The sequence below is a fragment of the Phyllobates terribilis genome, unplaced genomic scaffold (genome assembly GCF_046119375.1).
Source record: "Phyllobates terribilis strain yellow unplaced genomic scaffold, ASM4611937v1 Scaffold_3__8_contigs__length_932513732, whole genome shotgun sequence".
Taxonomy (NCBI): Eukaryota; Metazoa; Chordata; class Amphibia; order Anura; family Dendrobatidae; genus Phyllobates; species Phyllobates terribilis.
The window spans coordinates 418023236-418035493 of NW_027362763.1; the positions used below are offsets into that span (position 1 = coordinate 418023236).

Genomic DNA, 12258 nt, shown 5'->3' on the forward strand with positions numbered 1-12258 from the left:
GGTTAATAGTGTGAGACTTTGAAAAGGATGAAAGGTTCACTCTTCAAGGTGGTGTTTTGTATTTAAAGTGTAAAAACATTAAATCTGCAATCTACCCGATTACCCTTAATGTATGGGCTCACGGTGCCCTCCATGCAGCATGCTGTGTAAATCCTCAGAGAGCATCATCTCTGCCTGTTTCATATTTGGCACTAGGATCCTTATGTCCTGCATGAATTGTTACCTATAGCAAGGATCTCTGTACTATGGAAATTTAGGTGGTGCAGCAGGCTGATTGAGAAGATCAGCAAAGTACGGTATGTAGCCAGAATTGAGAAGGGATCATCAGGTCTTACAGGCACAGGTATGATGAACACTTGCATGTTATCTGATATTAAAGTTTAAATTTGAGTAAATAGTTTATATAACTAAACCTCCACAAATATAACTTGAACATACTGTATATCACACCTTTATACACACAGGGCCCAATTCAGTGTGCAAAGCACCTTGAAATGTAGGAACAATTTTTGTGCAACTCAAATTTGTGAAAAAAATGTTGCGTCTTTTGCCATTTTTACACCAATCCTGGACAGATTTACCTAAGTGGGTGAAGCTGGGGTTGTACGGGGCGGTGTGAAGCCCGCCTGGCACATTACTCCACTTTAGAGAGGCAAATTAAGCCAGAAATGTGCTCCGTTCCTCCAGTCCCTGACTGTAGTAACATTTCTGGCACACGGACAGTTGTAGTTAAGTTACTGTGTGTCTCTTAATAGATCGGGTCATCTAACTCCAGCAGTTCCTTCATTAAGACTGGTATGCACCGTCCTAATGGATTGGGCCCTTATTGTTTTACATATAATTCCTTAATGTAAGCAGTTAAAGGGGTTGTCCACTACCGGATATCCAGATGATTCTGCTCTGAGTGAAGGAGTGGTGATGGTCCAGGAGGTGAGTGTGCTGTTTTCTTATCTTACTTAGAACACTGGGGGCATTAAAAACAATAATTCCAGTAGTAGACAACCCCTTTAAAACTATTGCCTCTCTTAAAATCGTAAAGGTCATTCATTAATTATACTTTCGTACAGTATCTTTGTAGTTAGGCATAAGGCTCAGGTTAAAACCTGACTTTTCCAGTTTTAGAACCAGCCCAGAGTCACTGATGTACACAGTAGTACTGTGATGATGGGCCTTTTGAAGAGAGTCCAAGACTGTTGCATTTGCAATATTCGCTGTGTTTAAGATTATATGCCATTGTGTAATCAATGCATTTCAGGGGATAGGAAAATGAAAATGCAACAAATACAGACATAAGCCAGATCACGCTAGACCTGTATCTTCTCCACAAGATTTTTAATGCAAAAGGATAATGACTGCATCATCATGATCAACAAGTTAAAAGGCTTGTAGACGTTGTACACTATGAACCGGTACATAGCATGTCTGAATACAAATGATCCATACTTGACATTCATAAGTAGTACTAATGATTACTGTATTGTTGTAGTAGTGCAGTAATATCTGTACTATTACTAACCACTTTTGCTATCTACTTTTATTATTACAGAGGTTGCCGATATTTTGGAAATTAATTTTTAAAACAGAAATTGGAGAACTCCAGTGTAAAATCTTATTTTCACCAAAGGACTGATATAGGAACGTTATGTATAAGGGTAAGTTCATACGACCGTATAAAAAAATCGTCAGAGTTTCATCGAGAAAAGTGGGACGATTTCTTTTTCACTTGTCATCCTTATGCAATCCGTTTTTTACAGCAGTAGCTATTAATCATGTACAGGACCATTTACAGTTTCCTACGTTACAGAATTGCAATGTACAACGGATGCCATCAGGGACATACATAGAAATCATGGGGCCCCACAGCAGAAGTTCTAACAACAAAAGAAACAAAAATAATATTCGGTGTGTCACAGAAAAGCATATCTCACAACTTTGCAGCCCTTGCAGAGTAATTTTACTCCTGTTGAAGCCATATATTCCCCTTTCACTGCCCCCATAAAGTATGATGCCAAAAAAAGTGCCCCCCCAAACACAGAATGATACCCACACAGTGCATTCCTACACAGTACCCTCCACAGCATGGTATGATGACCCTAATGTACCCACGTGGCAAAGTAAGGTGACCCCAATACAATATCATGCTCCAACTCTGACCCCAGAACAGCCCTCCACACAATATGATGGCCCCCACACAGATCTCCATACTGTGTAATGGCTGCTACATAACCATCCAAACAGTATAACGGTCCCCACAGAGCCATCCAAACAGTATAAAGTCCTCACAAAACCTCCTCCAGACAGTATAATGGCCCCCATATATCCTTCTAAACAGTATAATGGCCCCCACATAGCCCTGCATACAGTATAATGGCCCCCACATAGCCCTGCATACAGTTTAATGGCCCCCACATAGCCCTGCAAACAGTATAATGGCCCCCACATTGCCCTACAAACAGTATAATAGCCCCCACAAAGCCCTGCAAACAGTATAATGGTCCCCACATAGCACTGCAAACAGTATAATGCCCCTACATAGCCCTGCAAACAGAATAATGGCCCCCACATAGCCCTGCAAACAGTATAATGGGCCTCACATAGCCTTCCATATAATGTGAAGGGCCCCACATAGCCTTCCAAACAGCATAACGGTCTTCACAAAACCCCTCTAGACAGTATAATGGTCCCCACATAGCCCTCCAAACAGCATAATGGCCACCACATAGCCCTTTAAACACTATAATATCCCCCACATAGCCCTGCATACAGTATAATGGCCCCCACATATCTCTACAAACAATATAATGTCCCCCAAATAGCCCTGCAAACAGTATAATGGCCCCCACAAAGCACAACAAACAGTATAATGACACCTACATAGCCCTCCAAACAGTATAATGGCCCCCACATAGCCCTCCAAACAGGATAATGGCCCCCACATATCCCTGCAAACAGTATAATGGCCTTCACATAGCCTTCCAAACAGTATACTGGCCCCACAGAGCATTCCAAACAGTATACTAGCCCTCCAAATAGTATAATGGCCCCAACATAACCCTGCAAACAGGATAATGGCCACAACATAGCCCTCCAAATAGTATAATGGGCCCCACATAGCCTTCCATATAGAATAATGGGCCTCAAGTAGCCTTCCATATAATATAATGTGCCCCATATCACCCTCCATATAATATAATTGGCCCTACATAGTCCTCAAAATAATATAATGGGCCCCACATAGCCCTCCATATAATATAATGAGCCCCATATAGCCCACCCTAAAATATAATGTGCCCCACATAATCTTCCATATAATATAATGGGCCCCACATAGCCCTCCATATAATATAATAGGCCCTACATAGCCCTCCATATAATTTAATGGGCTCCACATAGCCCTCTATATAATATAATGGCCCCTTATAATCTAATGGGCTCCACATAGCCCTCTATATAATATAATGGCCCCACACAGCCTTCCATATAACATAATGGGCCCTGCACAGCCCTCCATATAATATAATGGCTGATTACTCACGGGCCCCATAGCGGTTGCCATTGAATGCTATACTGTGGCTCCGTAAGGCATCTGATTTTTTTTTCAAACCCATAGACTTGAATGGGTGAGTCTCATCCGATTTAAGGAAAAAAATAGTGCATTATCATTCTGCGATTATTTCTTTTGATGCACAGATACGGTCCGTGAAAAAGATTGCTCGTCTGCACTGCTCCATTGAATAACATTGGTCCAAGTGCGGTCCATTTATTACAAACAGCACTCAAAGAACACATATACGGTCATGTGATCTAGTCATTACAGAGACCCAACTTAAATGAATGGATGCTCACCGATGTCAATGAACAACATGCAATGGCAATCCCACTCTGAAGAGTCTTCCATCTATTTAAGCTGTCCCCACAGACAAGGTATTAAATAGAATTTAGTTGTACTTCTCCTGTAGTGTACAAATGTACAGCTTCTTGGAATATCCTCCTTCTATATATTATGTCCCAGCTGTGCTACCACACTACTCCTGAATTACAGCCTTTCGTTTGGAACATGGGTGTGTTAGTCATAGGCCTACACTTAAAATTCCACTGTCACATGGAAAAGCCAGGCTGTCGGACGAAACAAGTCTTTATCTTTTTAGCATTGAAAGAAACTACACTGCTCAAAAAAATAAAGGGAACACTCAAATAACACATCCTAGATCTGAATGAATGAAATATTCTCATTGAATACTTTGTTCTGTACAAAGTTGAATGTGCTGACAACAAAATCACACAAAAATCATCAATGGAAATCAAATTTATTAACCAATGGAGGCCTGGATTTGGAGCCACCCCTAAAATTAAAGTGGAAAAGCACACTACAGGCTGATCCAACTTTGATGTAATGTCCTTAAAACAAGTCAAAATGAGGCTCAGTGTTGGGTGTGGCCTCCACGTGCCTGTATGACCTCCCTACAGCACCTGGGCATGCTCCTGATGAGGTTGCGGATGGTCTCCTGTGGGATCTCCTCCCAGACCTGGACTAAAGCATCCGCCAACTCCTGGACAGTCTGTGGTGCAATGTGACATTGGTGGATGGAGCGAGACATGATGTCCCAGATGTGCTCAATCGGATTCAGGTCTGGGGAACGGACGGGCCAGTCCATAGCTTCAATGCCTTCATCTTGCAGGAACTGCTGACACACTCCAGCCACATGAGGTCTGGCATTGTCCTGCATTAGGAGGAACCCAGGGCCAACCGCACCAGCATATGGTCTCACAAGGGGTCTGAGGATCTCATCTCGGTACCTAATGGCAGTCAGGTTACCTCTGGCGAGCACATGGAGGGCTGTGCGGCCCTCCAAAGAAATGCCACCCCACACCATTACTGACTCACTGCCAAACCGGTCATGCTGAAGGATGTTGCAGGCAGCAGATCGCTCTCCACCGAGTCTCCAGACTCTGTCACGTCTGTGCTCAGTGTGAACCTGCTTTCATCTGTGAAGAGCACAGGGCGCCAGTGGCAACTTTGCCAATCATGGTGTTCTGTAGCAAATGCAAAGTGTCTTGCACGGTGTTGGGCTGTGAGAACAACCCCCATCTGTGGACGTTGGGCCCTCATACCACCCTCATACCACCCTCATGGAGTCGGTTTCTAACCGTTTGTGCAGACACATTTGTGGTCTGCTGGAGGTAATTTTGCAGGGCTCTGGCAGTGCTCGTCCTGTTCCTCCTTGCACAAAGGTGGAGGTACCGGTCCTACTGCTGGGTTGTTGCCCTCCTACGGCCCCCTCCACGTCTCCTGGTGTACTGGCCTGTCTCCTGGTAGCGCCTCCAACCTCTGGACACTATGCTGACTGACACAGCAAACCTTCTTGCCACAGCTCGCGATGTGCCATCTTGGAGGAGATCCCACAGGAGACTTTCCGCAACCTCATCAGGAGCATGCCCAGGCGTTGTAGGGAGGTTATACAGGCACGTGGAGGCCACACACAATACTGAGCCTCATTTTGACTTGTTTTAAAGGACATTACACTGTGTTCCAAATTATTATGCAAATAATATTTTCTCAGATTTTCCCAAATTACCTATATGAATTGCAGTCATTGTAATTTTCCAGTCAAATAACTATTAGAGTACAATTGAAAGGGTTTTGTGCAAACTGCCTATGATAACAGTATATTTTAAAAAAAATAAAACACTCAAAATGCATGTTCCAAATTATTATGCACAGCAGAGTTTTCAACCTTTTCATTTTAATAAAGAACAAAAAAATGGTCATTTTTGAAATTATAAGCATTAGCAGGTTATTACAAACTGAAATCAAACAGTTTTCAACTCAAAACTTTATTCTAGGTGATGTTACATTTGCACATAGGACCCCTTGTTCGAAAGGAGCTTCTGAACTCTCTCATTCATTGAATTTGTCAGGTTTTGGATGGTTTCTGCTTCAATTGTTTTGCATGAGGACAGAATACCCTCCCAGAGCTGTTGCTTAGATGTGAACTGCCTCCCGCCATCATAGACACTCCTTTTGATGATGCTCCAGAGGTTCTCAATGGGGTTGAGGTCAGAGGAGCATGGGGGTCACACCATAAGTTTGTCCCCTTTTATGCCCATATCAGCCAGAGATGCAGATGTGTTATGTGCAGCATGAGACGGTGCATTATCATGCATGAAAATGATCTTGCTGCAGAATGCACGGTTCTTCTTCTTGAACCATGGAAGGAAGTGCTGTTTGAGAAACTCAACATACATTATGGAGTTCATCTTTACCCCTTCAGGGATCCTAAAAGGGCCGACAATCTCTCTCCCCATGATTCCAGCCCAAAACATTACTCCACCTCCTCCTTGTTGGCACCATAGCCGTGTTTGCATGGGGTGTCCATCAACCAGCCATCCTCCACTCCATCTATCTGGACCATCGAGATCATTTAATGCATGATAATGTCCCGTCTTATGCTGCACATAACACATCTGCATCTCTGGCTGCTGTGGGCATAAAAGGGGACAAACTTATGGTGTGGCCCCCATGCTCCCCTGACCTCAACCCCATTGAGAACCTCTGGAGCATCATCAAAAGGAGTGTCTATGATGGCGGGAGGCAGTTCACATCTAAGCAACAGCTCTGGGAGGGTATTCTGTCCTCATGCAAAACAATTGAAGCAGAAACCATCCAAAACCTGACAAATTCAATGGACGAGAGAGTTCAGAAGCTCCTTTCGAACAAGGGGTCCTATGTGCAAATGTAACATCACCTAGAATAAAGTTTTGAGTTGAAAACTGCTTGATTTCAGTTTGTAATAACCTGCTAATGCTTATAATTTCAAAAATGACCATTTTTTTGTTCTTTATTAAAATGAAAAGGTTGAAAACTCTGCTGTGCATAATAATTTGGAACATACATTTTGAGTGCAGTTTGAGTGTTTCATTTTTTAAAAAATATACTGTTATCATAGGCAGTTTGTACAAAAACCTTTCAATTGTACTCTAATAGTTATTTGACTGGAAAACTACAATGACTGCAATTCATATAGGTAATTTGGGAAAATCTGAGAAAATATTATTTGCATAATAATTTGGAACACATAGAATCATAGAATGGTAGAGTTGGAAGGGACCTCCTGGGTCATCTGGTCCAACCCCCTGCTCAAAGCAGGATTCACTAAATCATCTCAGACAGATGTCTGTCCAGCCTCTGTTTGAAGACGTCCATTGAAGGGGAACTCACCACCTCTCGTGGCAGCCTGTTCCACTCATTAATCACCCTAACTGTCAAAAAGTTTTTTCTAATATCTAATCTGTGTCTCCTCCCATTTAGTTTCATCCCATTGCTTCTAGTCTTTCCTTGTGCAAATGAGAATAAAGATGATCCTTCTACAATGTGACAGCCCTAGACATATTTGTAGACAGCTATTAAGTCTCCTCTCAGTCTTCTTTTTTGCAAGCTAAACATTCCCAAATCCTGCAACCGTTCCTCTTAGGACATGGTTTGCAGACCAGTCACCATTCTGGTCGCTCTTCTCTGAACTTGCTCCAGTTTGTCTATGTCTTTTTTAAAATGTGGTGCCCAAAACTGTACACAGTATTCCAGATGAGGTCTGACCAAAGAGGAGTAAAGACCGATAATGACTTCACGTGATCTTGACTGTATGCTTCTGTTAATACATCCCAGAATTGTATTTGCCTTTTTTGCTGCTGCATCACACTGTTGACTCATGTTCAGTCTATGATCTATTAGTATACCTAAGTCTTTTTCACATGTACTGTTGCTTAGCTCTATTCCTCCCATTCTGTATATGCTTTTTTCATTTTTATTGCCCAGATGTAGTACTTTGCATTTTTCCCTGTTAAAAACCATTCTGTTGGTTGCTGCCCACTGCCCCACAGTGTACATCAAAGTTGGATCAGCCTGTAGTGTGTTTTTCCACTTTAATTTTGGGGGTGACTCCAAATCCAGGCCTCCATTGGTTAATAAATTTGATTTCCATTGATGATTTTTGTGTGATTTTGTCGTCAGCACATTCAACTTTGTACAGAACAAAGTATTCAATGAGAATATTTCATTCATTCAGATCTAGGATGTGTTATTTGAGTGTTCCCTTTATTTTTTTGAGCAGTGTATATCTTTTAGAGGAATGTTGATGAAAAGTTGTAAGGTTTGTAAATGGAGAACTAAATGTAAAGAATGGATCTGAATGCCAAAGTAAGAGGGAAAACATTGTAAAGTCTTCACTTGTGTATTTAATCAGATACATGGCTGCTGCCAATAGCTGAGCACAAGGAGACATTAGCGGATGGCAAGTGTGGGATACAAGCTTCTATTTTTTGCACTGACAATGTGTGGTCAATTATTTTTAACCAGGTTTTTTTTGCTTTAGAAACTGGACTACCCCATTTCAAATATACGTCATGTTGTTAACCCTTTGTCATTAACAAAGACCCTTAAAGCCATTTACATGGCGATACATGTGCTGTCCTGACACGGCCATAACAGGATGAGTGGGTTATTTTTATTTTTTTTTCCCAAAATAAACTTTTCATCATTTCTATGGATCTGACAGTTTTTGTGTTCTCAACTGCTCTTTGTGATTCAGTCTGAGGGCTCTTTCACACGTCCATGTTTCCAGTACATGTAGTGACAGTTTCCACACGTACTGGAGACACTGACACACGCAGACCCGTTCAAATCTATGGGTCTGCGCACATGTCAGTGTGTTTCCATGGACCGTGTGTCCGTGTGCTCCATACGCTGACATTTCAGTTTTTTTGCAGATGCATGGACTGCAAAAGAGTTACGTTTTTTTTTACAAGATTTTGGAGTGTGTCTGAGAGAATTGGGTTGAGATTAGGATTCTGTATGGTCAGTCATTTTCTTCAACATCAACACACTCAACCATGTCTTTATGGACCTTTCTTTGTCCACTGAGCAAAGTCATGGAGAACAGGAAAATGCATTCCCCAAACTGTCCCCACAAAGTTGGTAGTACACAAGTGTCTAAAATGCGCTGGTATGCTGAAGCCTTCTGATTGGTAGGGTCATAATAGGGGCATTATTCCAGTGTTGGCGCACAGAGTGGGCACTATTACAGTACATGACTTGCTATTACTATTTGAGGGCACTGAAATTTCTATTACTCTGTGGGGTACAAAGATCGCACTGTTACTGTTTGGGTTACAAAATTGCTTTCAGAAGTTCTGTCAATAGTTTTTGAATGGTAATCATAGTCCTGAGAACATTATTTCTCAAGTACAGTATCTGAAGGCATCTTGTTACGTAGCAGGTGCACTAATGGGGTCAAAAGGAAAGCAATAGACACATAGTTATTATAATTGTCAGTAGCAGCCAGGAATTTGTGTTGGTTGGGAATAAGTGAGAAGGGGCAGGAGGAAGTCTTCATTGTGGTCTGGGCCAGAAAGAAACAACAGAAAAAGAATATTCACAAAAACATGCTCCATTAACAGAATTGAAAGTCAGGTCCCATTTCAGAACCACCGCACATGCAGGAGAATTTCTAATGAACATGTAATGCAAGTGCGGACAAAAGGGAATTTTTGAGGTTTTCAAATACCCACAAAACATAATATGCCACAAGCCTACATGTGAAGTAACATATATAGGTGGTGTATTTTCAGATTTACATTGAAGTGGGACCAGAGGAAACCACAAATTACAAAGCTGGTAATGTCACAGTGTTTAGCTGAAAATATAGTTCTTTATTTCAAACCAATGGACCACAAGTTTATTCTCTGACATTGCTCTTCTTTCAGTCTCATGAGTTTAGAGCAGGAAATTAATTTATAAGATACAAGTGTTGAAATCAGTTGTAGAAGTATCATTATCTTAATTTTATGTATTCAACCTTTTGCCAAAGAGTTAACCATATAACCCGCAGTATGGTTTGTTTAGGGTATTCCTTCTATGAAAGCACATTTCTTCTCATTGCCCTTAAGCTCAAACATAGAAATCTGAGTTGTCTGTTGTCATGGGTCAACCCGAATGTGGCTCATGTTCAACTTAATACTTAAATGTGTTCAAATCAACCCTTTTATTGGTGCCAAAATTTAGATCAGTTATTTCCAAATGAATCTATAGAAGACAAGAAAGACTGGAGCGTGGACACCGCTCCTAATTACTGATTTCAGTTGTTTTAGCCACACCCATTGCAAACAAGTGTATAAAATCAAGCACACAGCCATGCAATGTCCACAGTCGTTACGCCATTTACCGATCTGATTAATTTTTTTTTATATTGATATATCGGGCGATTCTGAACGCAGCAATACCAAATATATGTATGTTTGATTTTTTTTATTGTTTTATTTTGAATGGGGCGAAAGGGGGGTGATTTAAACTTTATTTTTATTTACTTTTTACATGCTTCAATAGTCCCCATGGGAGACTAGAAGATGCAATCTTCCGATCGCCTGTGTTACACATGGCGGGGCTTAAGCCCCGCTATGTGTAACAAAAGTGCTCATCTGCTATGAACGCTGACCACTAGGTGAGATCAGCTATGATAACCACAGGGGTCTCCTGCAGACCCTGGGTTGTCATGCCAGTCCATCGGCGACCCGCGATCATGTGACGGGGTTGCCGATGGGCAGAGCCAGTGATGCGCTTCCGGCACGATCATGTTAAATGCCGCTGTCAAACTCTGAGTTTGACAGCGGCATTTAACATCTTAACAGCCGCGGGTGGAACGTGATTCCACCCGCAGGTGTTATGGGAACATGACAGCTTTACCGATCAGCTGTCATGTGTCCGGAAAGGTGCGGGCTCAGCACCAGAGCCCGCACCAAAGGGGGAGACACGACATGCGCCGTACATGTGCGGCGCATGTTGTGAAGGGGTTAAACCTTTGGTAGCATCTGACCTACATATACGGTGCTCACTATATGTACGAAGCTGACTCAGGATGTAAGAATGCTCCATACACTGATGTTGCCAGCTGTATAACTCAGACAGCTAGCTCCAATCGCAGCAGTTTAACCCATTAGATGTTACTTTCAATCGTCACAGAATTATTTAAGCGGTTAGATATGCACTTGCACCATGTGGAGTGGGACTGTGACAAGTCATGTCAGCTGGGGGCCTACTAAAAGCAATCATTAATTTTACAGTAGATGGTCAAGCCATCATAAGTTTAAGTACCTTTGGGGGATTAATAAAAATGTAAAAACCAGTTACAGATATTTTTACAAAATATAAAAAAAGTATAAATATAAATTAAAATCATGCATCTGACCTGAAATGTAAATAAAAAATAAACCTATTTGGTGTCTGAAGTAATAAGAAACTAAAAAAGGGAGAAAAAAATCAAAACGGCTGTTTTTTGATCAGTTCTCCAAAAAAATGAAATAAGATGAGATCAGAAAGTGAAATGTACCCTAAAATGGTACCAATTAAAAACAACAGCTTGTCCTACAAAAAGCTATATTCATAGCAAAAAAGTTATACCGACAGGTATGGCTGTCAGAATATGGTGATAAACCAATACTTTTTTTTTTCTTAAAGTAAAATCCCAACCCTCAAAAGGTTTGGATACTGTGTTAAATGTAAAGAAAACAAGAATGCAATGATTTGGAAATATCTTATGGTCATGTTTAACTCACAACAGAATATAGAACAAATATCAGAAGTTGAAAGTTGTAAATTTTTACATTTCATTTAAAAAAAAATTAAAAATTAATGGTAGCGACACATTTCAAAAAAGTTGGGATGGGGCTAACAAAACAGTAGAAAAGTAAGTGTTACTAATAAAAACAGGTGGAGTATCAATTTTCAACTAAGACACATGACTATGTATAAAAAGAGCATGTTAGAGAGGCAGAGTCTCCAAAAGCAAACATGGTCAGAAGTTCACCAATCTGTGAACAACTGCATAAAAATTGTGGAACAATTTCAGAAAAATTACCTGATGACAGATTCCCTTTAGGAGGTATGAGATACCATGTTATTTAATAATTAATTGAACAATCTTACCTTAACAATCAACCCTTTGGAATCCACCATCCATATCTTCTTTATTGCTTCATTTCTTGGCTTTCCTTCTTTCTCCATTGCCATAACTATTAAGTCAGCAATTCCCATGGCAGCCTCAAAATAAACAAATTACATAGTGTTATTTAGGGTTGCATAATACAAAGAAACACTATTTTTGGAGGTCTATATATTCATAGTTGAAAAAGTACAAAATAGTTAGTGGTTGACCAGTGTTTTGATAAAAGTCTGTAGTCACTTTGCAAACTTTTGAATCAGCACGCTGT

General features: G+C 40.9%; 1 protein-coding gene across 1 annotated transcript in view; it reads right to left on the reverse strand.

Annotated features, from left to right (window-relative positions):
- ME1 (malic enzyme 1) overlaps positions 1 to 12258 on the reverse strand; it is a 400967-nt gene that overhangs the window by 20739 nt on the left and 367970 nt on the right. The window contains exon 9 of the mRNA XM_073675637.1: positions 11975 to 12088. Within this exon, the coding sequence (XP_073531738.1) occupies positions 11975 to 12088 (114 nt within the window). The remainder of the gene's footprint in view (positions 1 to 11974; positions 12089 to 12258) is intronic.